The sequence below is a fragment of the Ictalurus punctatus genome, chromosome 12 (genome assembly GCF_001660625.3).
Source record: "Ictalurus punctatus breed USDA103 chromosome 12, Coco_2.0, whole genome shotgun sequence".
Taxonomy (NCBI): Eukaryota; Metazoa; Chordata; class Actinopteri; order Siluriformes; family Ictaluridae; genus Ictalurus; species Ictalurus punctatus.
Window position 1 is genome coordinate 15,467,296 of NC_030427.2, and position 20,709 is coordinate 15,488,004.

General features: G+C 36.5%; 1 protein-coding gene across 1 annotated transcript; it reads right to left on the reverse strand.

The window, feature by feature from the left end:
- Nucleotides 1–384: 384 nt before the first annotated feature.
- LOC108273082 (membrane-spanning 4-domains subfamily A member 4A) lies at nt 385–12,331 on the reverse strand. The gene is made up of 8 exons (XM_017482072.3): nt 12,180–12,331; nt 9,604–9,791; nt 6,524–6,634; nt 6,313–6,369; nt 5,005–5,157; nt 4,627–4,740; nt 2,795–2,875; nt 385–1,186 (listed from the first exon to the last, which is right to left on the reverse strand). Exons 2-8 carry the CDS (start codon nt 9,763–9,765, stop codon nt 1,112–1,114), a joined length of 753 nt encoding a protein of 250 aa, XP_017337561.1. The 5' UTR covers nt 9,766–9,791; nt 12,180–12,331; the 3' UTR covers nt 385–1,111.
- Nucleotides 12,332–20,709: the final 8,378 nt, after the last annotated feature.

Below are 20,709 nucleotides of genomic sequence, written 5' to 3' on the forward strand. Positions count from 1 at the left end.
TATATTGTAGTGTGATAATGATCAATAATGATAACATCTTTTTAGCATCTAAGGCACTTAGATGCCTTACATCTAGGCAGTTTTCTGCATCTGTAAACTATATGACACACGTAGGTATATAACACAACCAAACATATCCACAAATCAACTTAGGCAGTCATTTGAAAATGTGTTTATGATAATCTGTAACATTATCATGTGTTCATAAAAGCTGTATTCTGTAGCATTTTCTCTCCAGTCTTGACTGACCATCATCTTTCTTTTTCCTATTAAAGAAAGACATTATGTCCTTTTGGATTTTCTCTTCATTTTAACTACAAAGGGGAAAAGGATGGAAATGTAAAATTCGTAAAAAAAAAAAAAAAGGCGACATGAAAAGAGAAGCTCACTCAAAAATACAGTCTTTATTAACAAGCCGTTTCAAACCCATTTGACTTTCTAAATTGAAAAGAAACATTAAATTAAAGGAAATACTGATTCTGACTGTGATGGACTGTCAGGCTAAAAAAGGGGGCAACAAAAAAACCCCACAAATAATCAATATACAGTATAGAATAAGTCATATTTATTACCTTTACTGTTATTTTATGATACTTTGTCCTTTGTTTGAGCATGGCAGAACACAGAAGTCGAAAGACGTTTAAACTTTGGTCACTTAAAAAAAATAAAATAAAAAACTTTATTTAAAATAATAGTTTACATTTAAAAATGCCTTTATTTTATCTTTGCAGAATTCTCCTTACAGGAGAGTTATGAGTGTTATATACTATTGTAGAAACATGATGTAATGTGTGTGTGTATATATATATATATATATATATATATATATATATATATATATATATATATATATATACTGTATATATATATATATATATATATATATATATATATATATATATATATATATATATATATATATATAATGTTTGTGTGTGTGTTCAATGTACACAGATTCCTTTGCGAAACAGATAAGAATTTATTTAAATGTTGAATGTGTGTAGATGTTAAAGTACGCAGTGTGACGTGTAGTAGGCACTCGAGTGTGATTGTTTTCCATCTTGTGTTAAGTAACAGTGTTATTTAACAGTTAACAAGAATAATTTCTTATTTAGTCTGGTTGGCTTTTCTCGCGGTACGCTGGAGGGGCACTGCTCATGGCGAAAGCATTCATTGTACTGTCCCCCTGTATAAAAAAATAAAATGAAAATTAAAAATAATTATGTTTATTCTCAGCTACTGCATGCTTGGTAATGGCCTAAAGAATAAATGTATACATTTACTGACATTCACTGACATTATAGGTGTACATTTACTGACATCTCATCTGTACAACTCATTTGTTACTCACCACAACTGACCTCATTTATCGTCCGGGACACAAACTAAAGAATTCATTTGGAAATTGTTCATACGAGTATTTTATGTGGTGAGTATATTTAAATGTGGTGTTGATGAAAAGCCAGTTGGTTGGAAAAACATTAATTTCCTTCATATCACTCCTGACTTTGTGTAAATTTACATAAAAGGACTCTCACCTATATGAACCTTGATCGACTTCAAATCATGTAAACACTGACGCTGAGTTAGTTCAATTATATATTCAGACAACGCTGTCAAGTGTGTGTCTATGGTAGTGTAATGGCTGAGCTGAATTACTGGAAGATTTAGTGCATGCACTGTAAAGAAGAAAAGTTGACTTAACGTAAAATTTCAAGGCAACTTGCAAAGCTTTTTTGAGTTTACTCAACTTAAGGTTAAAAATTGAGCTATGTGAAGTTAAGTTGAGTAAACTCAAAAAAGCTGTGCAAGTTGCCTTGAAATTTTATGTTAAGTCAACTTTTCTTTTTTTACAGTGTGCATAGGAGGTGCTCTTCCAGCTCTCTTTGAGCTTTGCATTTTTTTGTGGCTGTGGCTAAATGTAAATGAACCAGGAAATCACTTGGTAATTTATAGCTGATTGACGTTTAGCAACATATGCACATGAGCAGCTAGAAAATCAGCAAATGTTTTGTTATGTTTCCCAAGAATTTGTTGTTCGGTTTGGGCAAAAACATTTACACAACTGGAAGAATTTATGAATAATATTTCAGCCCTTCTCTTGCTCATTGAAATGTGATGTCTACATCATATTTCTTATGTAAACGGTCCTTTACGAATAAATTAGTTAGTTCGTGTCCAGGACAATAATTAATAATAATAATTCCTTAGATTTATATAGCACTTTTATAGGCACTCAAAGCGCTTTACATTGTATGAAAGGGAAATCTCCTCAACCACCACCAGTGTGTAGCATCCACTTGGATGACGCAACGGCAGCCATAGTGCGCCAGAACGCCCACCACACACCAGCTATTGGTGGATAGGAAAGTGATATAGCCAATACAGGGAAGGGGGATTATTAGGTGGCCATGATAGATAATTTTGCCAGGACACCAGGGTTATACCCCTACTCTTTAGGAGAAGTGTTCTGGGATTTTAATGACCAAAGAGAGTCAGGACCTGGGTTTAACATCTCATCCGAAAGACATTAGGGCCCACGCAGACCACAGGGTGAGCATCCCCTGCTGGCCACCCTAATACCACTTCCAGTAGCAACCTTAGTTTTCCCCAGGAGGTCTCAAGGTCTCAAGAGCTGCAGGGCTCTGGCGACAATGAGGTCAGTTGAACATGAATGCCAACACTTTATTCAATCAAAAACCCCAAAATCTCAAACATGGTTTCCATGTAAATATGAATATGGACTATTCAGTGATGTGGAGCTTCATAACGATATCCTGCAGGTTTCTCTTACCGGTTGAGCATGATGAGCTGGGAAGGAACTGACCACAGGAACACATCCCTCAGGGTTTGGAACCACATTGACGATGTTCAGCTATATGACACATACACAGAGCTTCCTAGTTACACCATAGCAATATATACACATGTTTAGAATCGTTACAGCACTCCAAACTGTTCACTACAATTACAGTACTGTAGATTGTTCTTCATCCTAGCTAAAGATAAAGGTAACATTACTTAATTTCACATTAGCGCTGGTTGCTGTCATAAACTCTGACTCACAGAATTCCTCATAACCTCACAATGTGGCCAAACCAGGTTCCATTTCCCATCAGCCACAGCCATTTCCTCGTTCAAGGTCACTGCACTTAAAATGCTGCCTTCAAAACATCTGGAAACTCAGAAATTTTCCAATTCAATACAAGCTAGAGCGTTCACACGAACTCAGGCGTCTAAAGTCGTAAAAAAATGAATATTCACTTTAAGCTGTCTACAAAAACTAGAATTAAAGAGTGGTTTGGTTAGTGCTTGTTTTATTTTTAAAGTAGATGTGATTATTCACTTTTAATAACACCAAAAATAGCGTGAAAGGATTTTCTGATTTCAAAAGTAAACAGAAATGCAAAAATCAAAAAACGTTAGGAGAAGTCTGAGAGAAGTCTGAGCTCTTAAAAAACATTGACTTTCAGAGTCGGAATTATAAGTCTGAAAGTCGGATCTTTCCTCCTGGGAGGTCAGAAATTTCCAAGTTCTGACTGGATCATGAACACAGTATAATTACGCACACCTGGTCCCAGATGTCACACACTGCTATAAATAACCCAGAACTTTCCATCGGCCTTTTCATCTCATGTTTGCTTTCTCAATAACTCTGTGAATTGACTGACCAACACCTGTTTTTGACTACGTCCTTGTTTTATGATTTGGATTATCAACTCGTTGAAATAAAGTTCACCTGCACTTGAATCCGTCTCTGCTGCCTGTCAGAAGACTTTGACTTCTGTGGATGCAGCAGGCCTGCCTAAACTGTGACAGGCGCTCACGATACAAGGCTGCCTCTTCAGCAAACCTCAACAACAGCTAGCAAATAATCAATGTTTTGTAAAGTCAGCTAGCAAACCCCCTTCCTCTAGGATGAATCCACCCCTCATCTGCACCTGCTTATCATGCTTCAGTTCTCAAAGCCTGACTGGAAAAGTGTGCCGAAGATCTGGAATGTAAATGTAAACGCTTCTTGTTGCAACGCTCCATATGTTTCTCCAGGCAGGAGAGAACCTCACACAGTTTCAACCTGCTGATGGAGGAAGCGCTCAGCTCGGCTACTCAGTATGGTAACAAGGAGGTTAAATGATTCCCGCTATGCTTAAGATTCCTCAGCTGAACGCTGACATCACGCTAAAGTTTTACAGGAATTTTCACTCTTCCTGATGTCCTCACAGGTTCTTACATGGTAACTTGATAAGAACTTTCTTCCTGTAATGTGTGGGGATCTGAATCTATACCCACATTTTCTGCTTTTTCACAGTGTCTGTTGTTTATACTAAGAATATTGAACTGAAATGAAGTGATTATCTGCGGTGCCGGGTGTAACGTTTCAGAAGATGACAGCTGACCTTCTAGTCCCGTGAAGGCTTTTTCAGCAGGTGGATTTAATTCATGTAAGATGTGGCTTGAGTGTTAAGACAGCTGAATTAGATTGGAGCTGATTTCTAACTAGTATTTTGTGAACAGACAACAGTAGGAGAAATTATTCATTGAGATATCAACTTGCAACCTCCTGAGAATAAAGCTGTGACACGCATGAAGATATTATATTTTTTTACCTTTTTTAAAAGTACTTACGGTAGGTTCATTGGTGCAGGTGGCTTTGCAGGTGAAGGCTGATATTGCGATAGAGATGGCGAACTGGAGCAGAGAGAAAACCAGCAGAACACCAACGATTCCATCGGTACGGCTCTGAAATAAAGATCCACCGTCATCAAAATACACATGTCAGAAAGTCCTGCCACTTAAAGTAACTTCTCTTTTTTGTTCATTTGTTTTAACTCTTTAATACTATTTTCTGTACTAAAATATTCAGAAAATATATTTGCACATTTTTTGTTTTATTTAGCATATTTCTTTTATTCATTTTTATTGTATTGTTTTTTATTTTTTTGTATTTTTATTTTTACCCTTACACACCTCATGCTTAAATAACAACAAATAAAGAAATCATACCTCTGTGATATAGTTTATATGGCATACAAAACTGAAGTCATAGTAGTAGCAGGGTCTGTAAAATGCCCCAAACATGAAATCCAGGGAAAGCATGATGATGGCGATTGCTGCAGCTATCGTGCTAAAAATATTTACTACCATAGCGCCCTTCACCTGAGAGAAAAACAGCAAATAAAAAAAACACAGATGTCAGATCCAGACCAACTGTCAATCAGCATCCATAAGAATTCTATTTAAAAAAATCTAATTGAAGCTACAAGAGCAAACCTTTAACATGAAGTTTCAGAATTTTACTCAGCAGTCGCCTTGCACACATTTCAGTCTGTACATTTTCATTGTCGATAGTAAACATTTTTTCCCCCTTAACACTAGAAAAGTAATCAGAAAGTGATTTTTATCAATGTACTTCATGGCATAAATAAAGCGGCTTCACTGATGGAAAATTATCATCTTCTTCTTCTTATTATTATTATTATTATTACTAAACATAATAAGTAATCATAATAATCATAATACATGTATTACTTTTGTCTGAAGTATCCTGCTTCTCTGGAAATGTTGTGTACTACTCTTTAATTTTACTACCTCTATTTACCGTCTTACACCTTCGATTTGAAATATAAACATGAAGAAAATGTTGGACTTTTATCTGAAATGTTCTGTATCTCTAGAACCTTAAGATGCTTCACTTAACAGTTACTACAAAGTTATAGTATTTCACACCGAGTGTATATAAATCACCAAATTTTATGCATTCTAATAAGTGAGAGTATTCAGGCTCATTTTCACGCTTCATATCGAAATGTTAACCAATCAATACTTACCTATGATTTTTTTCTTCTAAAAGCCAACATTACACATCCTAATGAAATCCTTATTAGACTTCCTACAATTTTACATGGTACATTTTCTGGAAATTTGGTTTCATTTCCTTATTTACTGTCACAATTGTACATTTCATATTCAATAAATGTTGTTTGTGACTTCTGTCTTGTGATATTGAAGAACTAGTAGAGGTAGGTGGACGCAGGAAACATGACTATGTCTATTAAAGTAGCATGCACATTCTTCATTTCTATGTGGCTTGTTTAAACATGACTAAACAGTTAACATAATAACAAGATTAATTAGCAAAGTAAAAAATGCAATAAAAGTATAGATTTGAAGTGAAATGAAATTCACTCAGCAAATAAAGAAAAATTCTATATCTTATCTCTTAAGACAAATAGAAATAATGGATGAAAAGAAACATGTGTGCATTTCCATGCTAAAAGAGTTGGGGTTAAAATACGGTTGGTGTTTACATACCACACAGGCATTAAGCTTGTTGCTTGCTGAAACAGCCAGAGCACCAGCAGCGATGTGCTGCAAGTGTGGAATTTTGTTTTATTATTATTGAAGCTGACACTGAATAATGTAATTATATATATATATATATATATATATATATATATATATATATATATATATATATATATATATATATAAATTTAAGTCAATAAAACTGAAGAACACTTACAAGCAGCGAGCCCCAGAACATGACTCCAGAGTACACGCTGATGGTCTGAGGGTAGACCGCCATCACGATGCCAAACAATATCATCAGCGAACCAATCATTATTTGGACGGTCTAATTAAAAAGACACACACATTAACTTCTAAAATATAGTTTTAAATAAATAATACAACCTCAATTCCAAAAAGTTGGGACGCTATTTAAAATGTAAGTAAAAACAAAATGCAATGATTTGCGAATCTCATAAACCCATATATTATTCAAAATAGAACATAGAAAACACATCAAATGTTTAAACTGAGGTAAATGTACCATTTCAAGAAAATAATAAGGTAATTTTTTAATTTGATGGCCGGAACACATCTTAAAAAAGCAACAAAAGGCTGGAACAGTAAGCGTTACTAAAAAGAAACAGCTGGAGGTTATTTGGCAACAGGTCAGTAACATAATTGGGTATAAAAAGATCTTAGACAGGCAGAGTCTTTCATAATTAAATGGGCAGAGGGTCACCTATCTGGAAAAAAACTGAGCCTAAAATTAGTGGAACAATTTCAGAATAATGTTCCTCAACGTAAAATTGCGAAGATTATGAATTTCTCATCATCTGCAGCACATAATATAATCAAAAGATTCCAAGAAGCTGGAGAAATCTCTGTCCACAAGGGACAAGGGTGAAAATCAATATTGCGTGCCTGTGTTCTTCGGGCCCTCAGGCAGCACTGCATTTAAAACAGGCTTGATTCTGTAATAGAAATCATTGTATGGGCTCAGAAACACCCCTAGAAATCATTGTCTGTGAACACAGTTCACCGTGCCATCCACAAATGCTGGTTAAAGCTTTATCATGCAAAGAAGAAGCCATATGTGAACATGATCCAGAAACACAGCCATCTTCTCTGGGCCAAAGCTCATTTAAAATGGACTGAGGCAAAGTAGAAAACCGTTATGTGGTCAGACGAATCGAAATTTGAATTTATTTTTTTTTGGAAACCATGGACGCCGCATCGTCTAAACTAAAGAGGACTGAAGAGGAGAGGGACCATCCGGCTTTTGATCAGTGCTCAGTTCAAAAACCTGCATGTCTGATTGTATGGGGGTGCATTAGTGCCTATGGAATGGACAGCTTGCACATCTGGAAGGGCACCATCAATACTGAAAGGTATATGCAGGTTTTAGAGCAACATATGTATCCATCCAGATTCCATCCCATCTTTACTTCTGAGAGACTCTGTTTCTCTAGGATATTCTTTTTACACCCAATCATGTTATTAACCTGTTGCCAATTAACCTTATTAGTTGCAGTGTTCCTCCAGCTGTTTCTGTTTAGTAACACTTACTGTTCAGCCTTTAGTTGCCCCCATCCCAACTTTTTTGAGAACTGTTGTGGCCTCAAATTCAAAATTATCCTATTTTTTCCTTAAAATTGTACATTTCCTCAGTTTAAACATTTGATATGTTTTCTATGTTCTATTGTGAATAACATATGGGGTATGAGATTGGCAAATCATTGCATTCGGTTTTAATTTACATTTTACACAGCGTCCCAACTCTTTTCGAATTCAGGTTGTTTTTTCTGATACTGTATACTTGCAAACTATGTTCATGTTTATGCAAAGAACTTGTAATGGAGAACAAATAAATGATCTCACACATTTATATTAATGAGCCAAACCTTATAGCCAGTCACAGATGAAGTGAGTAACATTGATTGTCTTGTAACAACAGCATGTGTCAATGTGTGGAGATAAATTAGATGGTAAGAACAGTCGGTTCTTGTAGTTTGTGGGTTGGATGTGGGTCAGGGTGTTAGGCGAACATTTCGCGAGGGCAATTAATGATATCCCGTCTTGTCCAAACCATCAAGAGGGCTACTGAAAATTTTATATATCTGCAGGACCGGTCAGAGTGCCCATGCTGACCCCTGTATGCCGTGAAAGCACCTACGATCGGCATCAGAACTGGACCTTGAAGCAATGGGAGAAGGTGGCCTGGACTGGTGAGTCATGTTTTCTTTCACATCACGTGGATGTGGAAAAGATGTGCCAGTGGATGGAATGTGATGATCTGGGCAATGTTCTGCTGGGAAGCCACGAGGTCCAGCATTCACATGGACATCAATTTGACACGTGCCACCAACCTGAACATCACTGCAGACCAGCTACCACCCTTCATGGAAGTGGTATTCCACATAGGATAATGCACCCTGCTGCAATATGTACATTGTTTGGGAATGGTTTGAGGACCATGCTGAAGAGTTCGAGGTGCTGTCGTGGCCTCCAACGTCCGAGCCGCAGAGGCTCCACCTCTCAGCTTACAGGACTTAAAGACAGACACCACAGGACATCTTTAGAAGTCTTGTAGAGTCCATGTCTCAGCAAATTAGAGCTGTTTTGGTGGCACGCAGATGACCAACAGCATATCAGGCATGTGATCATAAAGTTGTAGCTCATTGGTGTAGATTTTATTTTGTTATAATAAACATGAAAATATAAATATATAATATCATTTCATTTAGGGTAAGAAAATAATATGAAAGTAGGTACTAAGTACTCTTAGAAAAACATTATTAAAATATTATATTGTTTATATTTTAAATTAATATTTAGTAAAGTAAAAAAATATTTTATTAATATATTCATTTAATTTAGGTTTAAAAAATATTTTAAATTTCTGTTCATTATTATTATTGTTGATGTTTTGGTTATACTGACTCTATTTTTATTTTTTAGTACTTAGTTATACGTTCGTGTTTATTTCTTAATATATTCATATTTATTTCATTATTATATATTAACCATATTATTATATACATTTATTTGCTTATTCATTAAAGAGGTTAAAAATACTTTATTAAGTAATTTAGTATGAAAAATACTAAGAAAAGCACAACACAAAATTCTTAAATGAATGTCTTTTAAATTAAGTGAATTATTATTTATATTATTATTTCTAATTATTATTTTCTCATTAAATAATGTAGGGGACTTTTTTAATAACATTTAGATTTTTTAAGGAAAATATGTAAGCCACATATTATTATTATTATTATTATTATTATTATTATTTTCTCTGTGAAAACGTACTCCCAGCGCTTTAGGTTCTCCTTTCAGGAATTTCTGCAGTGGGCCAAGCGTCTGAGGGGAATTTTGATCCGCTGTATTTGAGGATGTTGATGAGGGAAGAACTTGAGTGACGATGGTGTAGCCACTTCCCACATTAGTGAGGGGTATAGGAGCGCTGGCCATCTTTAAAGCACGTCTGGGTTTTTAATCTGTGAACAAAAACAACTTTCACTATCGGCATGATGTAATAATGTGAGATGAAATAGGAGTACAAATGGTGACATCACTACAATGTTATTTATGGGTTTTGTGCAGCTTTTTAAATTTGCTCCATGATTTTGTTAACAATCATTAATTACATTAATTTCATCAGTTAAACCTCTTTTACCGGTAGCCAAAAAATGGCATTTTTGTCTGTTTTGGGGGTACCTGTGTTCAGCATTGATTTGTTTTGTGATCTCACACACCACTGTAGTGGTTAATGGCTCATATGAAAGTAGACACTTAAGACTTTAAGAATTAGCAGTTATTTAAAGTATTTCTTCTTTGACCTAGCACTTTGACTTCTTTGACCTGGGGCAATATATTCAGAATTTTTTTTTTTAATTATTTAAAAAAATATATTTACTTTTAACACAAATGTTATATCTTCACAGCATATGTTGATATCAACCCCATTCCTGGTCTCAAAGATGCCCCAAGTACTTGTCCATGAACACCCACAATATAAGGAAGTTATCTCTAACCACTAAAATTGTGTGTAAGGTTATCCAAACACAGGTAAAAACCTCACCAAAATGGCACAAAACCTCTCCAAATGGCACCAAATGTCTCTAAATGACATACAACCTCTCTAAATGGCACAAAGCTTATAAAAAAAATGGCACAAAGCCTTTAAATATTGCAGACTTCTAGAAACAGCAAACATTTTTTTTAAAGGCACAAAATAACCTCTCCAAATGGCACAAAATGAAAACAAATGGCAGTAGCATGAACTCTGATACACAATGTGTAATTTCACACACACACAAAAAAAAGTCTGAAACATACTTATAAAATATAATGTTTATTAAAAATAGTGCCAGAGCCCCGGGTGAAGGAGCACTTGCTCTCCGAATGGCTGAAATGATAGACACACGAGTGACCCATCGCATCTGACTTCTCTGGGGGTATACAGAGCCCCTCAACTCAATCCACATAGTCTTCCTCAAAAAAGCCACTCAGAAATAACTGCTCCAGAAGCTGTGACGCATTCGGGCTTTTTCGGGAGCACGCCGCCGCTATAAGACGCCCATAAATCGCACGCTGAGCGAACACCAGGAGAAAACTAGCGATCAGAAAAATCTGCCAAACATGCAAAAACGCTGCTGTATAAAGTTCTGCAGGAAGACCGCTAGAGCGGGGCGGCCATTTCCTGATAGTTTCTCTGCACGGCCCTGTAGCGCTTTGCTGATTGGCCTGTACCCGCTGACACACAACTCAAGACGCATGCGTAAAAGGTTTAGTTGTGCTGATTACGCGTTTGATTTTCCCAGCCTCTGAGTAGTCAATCATGTCGAGTTTGGGCTTGTTCGAAAGCTAGAAGTATCTACAATTGGTCCAAGTGGGTGTCAATCAAGTTAGACTGCTCAATTATAATTTAGGAGGCGGGTTGTTCAGCATAGCCAAAGCAGATTAGCTTTTTTTTTTTAGATGGTGTCTCAGTTTAGTTTATGGCTAATTACTAAATTCCAGAGGGGTGGGATACCAAAACACTTAATGCATTTTGAAGAGGACATTTGTGACTAGATATGGAACTTTGCATTTGTTTTCTTCAATAAAGCGGATGGACTTTATACCGATGGAAATATGCATGATTTATAAAACCGCGAGCGAACTGGATTTTCGTCTGTGTAGGTAATGTAAGGTAGTAAACGTTTATACAAGTCCGATCTTGGGTTTAAATGTTATAATTTTATTGTGGCAGTTGTATACGGTGCTTTACTATCAAAAAAAGCTTTAGTCGTGCTCTCAGATTGATCTCTGTCTCAATGTTTTCGTGGAGCGGTGTGAATTGTTTGCCCAGCAGGGAGCTCAAACTCCGCCCCTTTCCCATCCCCTTGCTCACCAGCAGTTAAGCACACAGACATAAAACTATACACACAGAAAGCCACAAGTGTCCTGACTAATCTTATACCGGTACTGCCGTGATACAATAATTAATTTGTTTAATGTCCGATAAGTTGTTTTCCATTCCGCTAGCGGAATGAACGCTAGTGTCGGGGGAAAGGGGTTAAAAACATTTACTTTTTATAACTGAATGCATTTAATGGTAACAACTTTTTGACTCTCACTGGAATACATTTTTTTGACTCAATTTATAGTTTCACTTCAGGATCATTTCTCAGAAAATAATCATTTCATTTACACCGAACTTGACATTTCAGGTAAATCTAAAAAGTAAAATGGTACACAAGTCAAAATATTTGCAAGGCAAAACCCCAAAAGGAAGCCACTTTAAAGCATTTTCAACCCTTAAACACTCCTTAAAGCAAACACTTATCCTGTTACTGTAAAAAAAAAAAATGTCTGTAAAAATACAGAAGTCAATCCTTTACCGTCCGTCCTTTTAGCATTGCAGTCTCTCTCTTTTTCTCTCTCTCTTTCTCTCTGTGCATGTGTTTATCTCTCGCTCTACTAAACGCTTTCGGTCCTTCTGTGTGCCGTTATCTGCAACTCATCCTGTTTGTAGGATAGGATGTTTCCAGTTCCAGTGACGTAGATTTCCTGCCTCGAGTCTAAGATGAGAATGAAAAAAAAATCACGCACAAAGCTGTTGTGCAAGCAGATGTGATGTCTGAACATTAAACAGAGCTCCAGAGAGCAGTGGAGAACAGCCTGCTGTTGTTTTTGTTCCACCTCACAGGGCTGAAGTATTCCCAGCAGGACGAAATTAATACGATCAGCTCTGCCTAGAAACCTGACCTGGAGTAACCTTTAAACAAACATATATAAACATAAAATATAGCTGCAAGCAGCGATTTGTGGGCCCAAGCACCAAAGGTGCAGCAATGCCTGTTTCATCAGAAAGTGTTAGCATGTGGATGTTATTATGTCACATCACTGAACATACATGTGCAGTGGAATTTTGTGACCCTTCAGGATTGTACAATGTGAAATGTTAATTAATCACTACACCTTCGCAACACAGTCTAAGTTGTATAAAATTCCTTCAGAGTTTTCATCGTGGAAATCTTGACATCATGCTGATCGAATTTGCTTGAGGATAAACTTTGATAAATCGTCTAGGAGGAGAATTAAATCACTGGTTTATAAGCCTCACTTCCTGTTGCCAGTTGGGGGTGCTATCACAATGAATCACTGTGTGTATGCGTATGTGATTGTGCCCCATCATTGTACATCAGTGTAAACTTTGAGCAACACAGCATGATGTAGATTTATGTTGCACTACATATTTGTGTGGGTAACACGTTAACTGACTGCCTCGCCATGGCAACACCGTTTATGAAATCAAAAATTACTTGTCTAGTTCTCATTGTGGACCTCTTCTCATCATGCTGACCAAATTTGGTTTGAATCTGATGAATTCCCTAAGAGTATTATACATGTTTAGGATTATACAGGATTATAAATGTTTGATACCTGTCAAAATGCACAAAATCAAAAATGGCTGACTTCCTGTTTGGCAGAGTTAATGGATATGATTGTTAAAATTGTTTGTCTTAAGAAGACCTGCATGCCTACCAAATTTGGTATATGTATATAAAACTTATTATTATTGTCATTATCATTGTTTTTTTTTGTTTTTGGTATGGGAAGGGAACAACAACCAAACACAAAATAATTCAACAAATATTTATGATAGAATAATCATGTTTTTATACTATTGTCTCTGCTACAAATGGACAATTGAACTTTGTTTCTAGCAACGTCCGTTCATATGCTATGAGTGGGGTTAATTGAAAAGCATGACAAATTAGTGCCGACAAAGTTAATACAGAACAATTCTATGTTGTATAAAATAAATATATTTTCTAGCCAACTGACATATCAAATAATATAATGTTGGATTCTGTAATTTGCACACACAGCTCACTTGTGGTGAAAAAATTACTCATATACCCTGATAACGCTCTGACTTAAGCACACAGGTGAATCATTCAGAAACTTGACTGGAGACTGTTGCTAGTGAATATGGTAATTTGGCCAGAAGTACACATTGATTGACCTTGATCCTATATTATATATACAGTACACAGTGTGTAAAATTAAGAACCTTTAAAACCTACATGTTTATATAGAGGAGGTGAAAATTGCAGTAGTACACAAAGTGTTGATAAATGTCCTGTTTCTCAAAAATCGTTATTGTATGTTGCAGTTTTTACTTCCGCTAACTCAGAGCTCATGGCGTCATCATGGGATTTTGGTCATTACATATCAAATCCTTTAATGGAGCAATAACAGCATACCATTGTCTGTGTTTGTTTAGTGCTTCGATCAAATCAACTGTTTTCATATTTAGATTTAAACTGGCTAAAAATATATTAACCCTACCACTATTCCCTAGAAACAATAGAAAACATTAAAAAATGGAGCTGCTGGAAGAAGAAGACATTTTCTTTCACAAATTATTTCTCACCAACAATTTGCTGAACATTCTGTAACTTTATTCCATTCCAGAGCCAGACACCCTGTGGAACTTTCTGGAAAGATTCACTTTGTTCAGAAAGATCAGAAAAGTTAGCTGAACACGTAATCAGAATCTATTATAAAGCTGGCACTTACAGCGCTGCTGTGGATCAAAATGGGGTCCTGCTGCACTTCATTATAATGCCTGAATGATTTTCTTTAAATAACAATGGAAAATCATTTTGAAAACCATGAAAAACATGCACAATAAACGTACAAGTTTTGATTTGGTTTAAATAATTAATTTCTGGATAACCGGGAGAGAAATGCAGCTCTGTGTGCCGCAGCATTATGAAAGCATATTTCTTTTGTCCTCTGACTGCCTGGTTGGCAAACGTTGCAAACGTTGCTTAAAAAATAGAGAGATGTGAAGATTACATAGGAACTTCGTTTATGTGGTAATTTGTTACCCATATATAGCTTTATTTGAGGAACTATGAGTGTTACCCATATTGCACTGTGGGCAAATGCTAAACAAAGGCAGTTTTTGACATTTACATTTATTCAGTTAACAGACGCTTTTTTCCAAAGTGACTTACAAACGATGACAGTAAGCTTGCACTCATTTGGCTTGTTTAGATATAAAAGCTTTGAAGTACCTCTCTGCTCCCATCCTGTCATTGCTTTGTTATGCTACTGATTTTAACTGTTTTGTGTTAAACAATGATGAGGTTGTCTATTTAAACCCCACTGTCTCATTGTATCTTTGGACTGTTTCAAAATGAAAGTTCCAACTGAACAGTGGGTGTTGATTAATTTTTTATTAATTTTTGAGATCAGTGCAGCTGCAAACCACCGCTTTATATTAATGCACTCATTCTAATATGTTGTTATTTCTGTAGAAGCCACTCAGTCACATGGACTTTTTTGGTGAACACTCCACATAAATGTATTTTAAAAATATGTGATTGAACGATTGATACAGTGATACAGAGTTTTTTGTAAGGAAATGTGTATATCTAAAAATTATGGAAGAAGTCTTGTTTCAGCAATTTGTCAGAGCTAAAGCTGTTTTTGTTTTGTTTTGTTTTTGTCTAGTTGTCATTGTGGACCTCTTCTCATCATGCTGACCAAATTTGGTTTGAATCTGATGAATTCCCTAAGAGGATTATACATGTTTAGGATTATACAGGATTATAAATGTTTGATACCTGTCAAAATGCACAAAATCAAAAATGGCTGATTTCCTGTTTGGCAGAGTTAATGGATATGATTGTTAAAATTGTTTGTCTTAAGAAGACCTGCATGCCTACCAAATTTGGTATATGTATATAAAACTTATTATTATTGTCATTATCATTGTTTTTTTTTGTTTTTGGTATGGGAAGGGAACAACAACCAAACACAAAATAATTCAACAAATATTTATGATAGAATAATCATGTTTTTATACTATTGTCTCTGCTACAAATGGACAATTGAACTTTGTTTCTAGCAACGTCCGTTCATATGCTATGAGTGGGGTTAATTGAAAAGCATGACAAATTAGTGCCGACAAAGTTAATACAGAACAATTCTATGTTGTATAAAATAAATATATTTTCTAGCCAACTGACATATCAAATAATATAATGTTGGATTCTGTAATTTGCACACACAGCTCACTTGTGGTGAAAAAATTACTCATATACCCTGATAACGCTCTGACTTAAGCACACAGGTGAATCATTCAGAAACTTGACTGGAGACTGTTGCTAGTGAATATGGTAATTTGGCCAGAAGTACACATTGATTGACCTTGATCCTATATTATATATACAGTACACAGTGTGTAAAATTAAGAACCTTTAAAACCTACATGTTTATATAGAGGAGGTGAAAATTGCAGTAGTACACAAAGTGTTGATAAATATCCTGTTTCTCAAAAATCGTTATTGTATGTTGCAGTTTTTACTTCCGCTAACTCACTGAGCTCATGGCGTCATCATGGGATTTTGGTCATTACATATCAAATCTTTTAATGGAGCAATAACAGCATACCATTGTCTGTGTTTGTTTAGTGCTTCGATCAAATGAACTGTTTTCATATTTAGATTTAAACTGGCTAAAAATATATTAACCCTACCACTATTCCCTAGAAACAATAGAAAACATAAAAAAAATGGAGCTGCTGGAAGAAGAAGACATTTTCTTTCACAAATTATTTCACAACAACAATTTGCAGAACAAGCTGTACCTTTATTCCATTCCAGAGCCAGACACCCTTTCAGACCACCACTTTCTGGAAAGATTCACTACTTTTGTTAGAGTCCAGAAAGTTCAGAAACGTTCGCTGAACATGTGATCAGAATCTATTATTCATCTGGGACACACTTACAGCACTGATGTGGGACAAAATGGGGTGAATGCCTGAATGATGTTTCTTTTTAATAGCAATGAAAATCATTCAGTAGTGATGAAAAACATGCGCAATGAATGTACAAGTTTTGCTAAATATTTTACATGAATTAAATAATTAGTTCATGGATAACCAGTAGAGAAATGCAGCAAGCTTTGCGCTGGTAAACACATTCCAGTTCACAATATATGCCCAGTGAGGATGTTTTCATTAGCACATGAATCTTGAGAAATGGTTAAAATGCTTTAGTAAGTCTGTATATATATATATATATATATATATATATATATATATATATATATATATATATATATATACCACCTATACCAGGAGAAGGGTGCATGATTAGGAATAGGTTTGTATGTATGAGTGGATGTGCAGGTCGACATCTAATGATTTGTGTCTACTCTGCAAAAGTACTCTGTGGTCAGGGAACTTTGGGGCGTAAGAGGTGAGGTAGCAAAGTCATGTCGTCTAACCTCTGTCCTGGTCACGTGGCTATATAGTACTCATTAATGAAGTCCAGTCCTCCTAAGAGTACAGTGTCCGTGTCGTCTTCATTTAATCCAAAAACTACATGTCCGTGATTTCGCAGGCTACTAGATACCACTTAAGACCGTCTATCGTGGAGTCACGTGGGATTGGTGTGTTGATGTGTCAGGGTGTAGTGTGTCATGTGTGAGGGTGTGTATATGCAGATCATCAGTCGTGAGTGTCGGTCCTCCTAGAGGCCTCTTGACAGAGAATTACGGTCTAGTTCTCCTATTGCAGTCCCGTCTCCTCCAGCTCATTCCTCGGCTCTGGCACGCTCCTGCAGTGGCTGGCATGCATCCACGTTGCTCTCTGGCTGACCTTTACCATGGAGGGAGTGACGGAAAGGATCTAGAATGGCCCGACCACCGTTGCTTGTTCCACCTGGTTCTGCGGAAGTCCTTGATCACGATCCACTCTCTGGGCTTCAGATCATGCAGCAGACCCATGGCTGGAGCTTGAAGCGCTGCCTTTACATGCTTGTGGATAGAGTGCAGAGCAGAGGACAGGATTGCACAGTAATTTAACATTGCATCATCACATGCTGCAGCGTCGGGAAGAGGAGCTGTCACAGGTCCAATTCCTGGGTGTGGAGGTCTCCCAAACTGTATCTTAGTCTGTTTCAGAACAGCATTCGCTCAGTCTGTTTTTTAGTGTCCCATGTTCTCTCTCTACCACCCCACCACTAGCTGAATGATATGCACGGTGCTGCTTTAAGTCAATACCCAAATATTCACCCTACTTAAGGGCATGGCTCATAAAAGGTATATATATATATATATATATATATATATATATATATATATATATATATATATATATATATACACACACACACACAATTCATAATGTTGACAATAGAAGAAAAAGAAGAAAAATGTTTTTTTGCCCTATGACCAAACATTGTGGGATAGTTTTCTAGTCTTTGTGCAGATTTTAAGTTTAGTTGGAATGAAAATGTTACCAAAACTTGGCAACCCTCCCTACAAGCTAATTGAACTTTTTATTGGTTCGTCCTGTGGGATCCCAATACACATCTATGCTGAAGCTTTCTTGCATGTTTTCTCAAGAGTAAATAAATTAATTAAAAATAAATAAGTACACCTTTGTTCAGGTCTGTGTTCATATTCTTTAGGACACATGATCTGCTTAAATCTGAATAATGTATTCATATTTGGTTACATCCCTAATCTATATTCCCAGACAGTGGTGGCTTAGCAGTTAAGGCTCTGGGTTACTGGTCAGGGGTTCAACCCCCAGCACTGCCAAGCTGCCACTGTTGGGCCCTTGAGCAAGACCCTAAACCCTCTCTGCTCCAGGGGTGCCATATCATGGCTGACCATGTGCTCTGACCCCAGCTTCCTGACAGGTGGGGGTATTCGAAGAAAACAATTTCACTGTGCTTTACTGTACATGTGACCAATAAAGACTCATTATCAACATTATCATTTAGTTTAGTTCAGATTAGTTAGGTTTTTTGCAGTTCCCAGACAGTGTACTCCTATTTTCACAATATTAGTAGACAGTATGGGTATTGCCACTGTACACTGTGTACCACCAAAATGTCCTCTTCACCAAGGCTGTGCAAAGTTTGTGTAAGATATTATTCTGCTAGGATGAGTATTTTAAAAAGGGGACAAAATATCCTTATGGATTATGTTTTTTTTATTTTGAGAAAATTTAGAGAAGCATGGCAGAAATTAAAATAATTTTTGTATCATCCAGTGCCCTTCCTCATATCACCTTGAAGTTGTTTTTTTTCCCCCTAATGCCAGCATGTCCTACAGTGTTTTGTTCATCTTATTCCTCTTTTCCTCATACAATGCTGTGAAAATAAAATTCCCATAACTCTTCAGCTGTAAACAGTTGTTTCATCACAAGCAATACTTTTTCCAAAGACAAAAACAATTTGTCATGTTACCAAGAAACCAAAGTAGTAAAACTTCTGTCTTGATTCCAAGATGTTGGTAAATGTACAGATTTACCTCCGACTTTTACAAAGCAAGGACACTTCCATAATTTACTATTACTTACTATTTCTTGTTCTTGCTTTCCAAATTAGATGTCTTCATGAGAGAGATGTTTGAGCTTTTGAGAACCTCTTCAACCTCTGAAACAGGAACACAGCTGTTCATATGTTTTTGTACACTTCCACTATATATTCCTACTTGGCAAGGAATATACAATTAGAATTAACCTAAAGAATTCATGCAAAGACTGAAGCTTAAACAAAGTGGCAGAAATGAAAGAACAGACAGGAAGTATTGACCATAAGGGGAAACTAGGAAAGAAAAGGGACATAAAAAGTGTAGCATTTGAGATATGATAGGGGTTAAAACCAGACTTAGTGTCACTTTCCAGGCTTCTTTGAGTTCGAGCCTTCTATCCCTTAGGTCATTTTTAAATGTTATTTTTAATCAAAATGCTCCCAAACATTCCCCAAGTTTGTGATAAAAGTATTACTTTGAAATTTTCCTTAAGTACAAGTAAAATTACAGGTCTAAAAATCTCAAGTAAAAAGTAGCTCATTTAAGATGTACTCAGTAAAAGTTACTTAGTTACTTTAACAGCAGAAGGGTGGGGTTCTCTACCCAGTGTAGTGCAAAAAGGACAAGGGATACAAATCTCAAGTTTTTAATTAAAGGAACACCTTTACAAATTAAAGTGCAATAGCAAAATAAAACATGTCAACACAACATTTAAAACACTTAGGGAGGTGTTGCAACACAGGACTCAAGACAGGAAGTGCAGGAGTACAGTCTTTGCCGCTTAAGTCAACACACACAGAGGCAGGAAACAAGGCCTAAACCTAAAACTCAAACTAAGAACTGGTGTGGAAATGACCACATTTAACTAACTTAAACATTTCTCCTTTAACTAGAAATGCGGCAGGAAGCACCAAACTTAGAACCAGACCGTGACATGAGACATTCAATTAACTCAAACATGAACACCTCATTTAACTAGAACAAGAACACTCCTTTAACTTAGGCATGAATACTCATTAAACAAGGACAGAAACACTTAACTATGGCAAGGCATAAACACCCTTAACAAGGCATACACTAGGGAACAAGAAACCAGCCAGTGCATGGTAACATCACAACCTGACACCACTATTCATTCCATCTTCTTCTCCGTTCTCTACTTTATTTCAATGCCGCGCAACGTGCGCAGCAACACCAGGGGTTTAAATAACCAGTCAGCATTCTCTTAATTGCGGACAGCTGGCAACACTTGACACAGTTTTAGCGACCATGCGCACTTCAAGCACGTGCACGCTCTGAAGCCGCTCGTGCACGCTGTCGCCACAGCGCCATCTGCCGGCGAGATCGTGACAGGAGGGTTAATGTGTCGTTTTAGTGCTACCTGTTTGGAGGAGCCACTGCACCACAGATACAGTTTACTGCACCACTGGTGTCTGACTCGTCCATCTCCATCTTTCCTGTGATTTAAGCACGTTTGTTCTCCTGCCCATCATTCAAATCGTGCCATTTTTTCCTTGAATTTTTTATTTACATTTTGTTTTACTCAGTAATGAATGTGATTTAAAATGTAGTGACGTACAA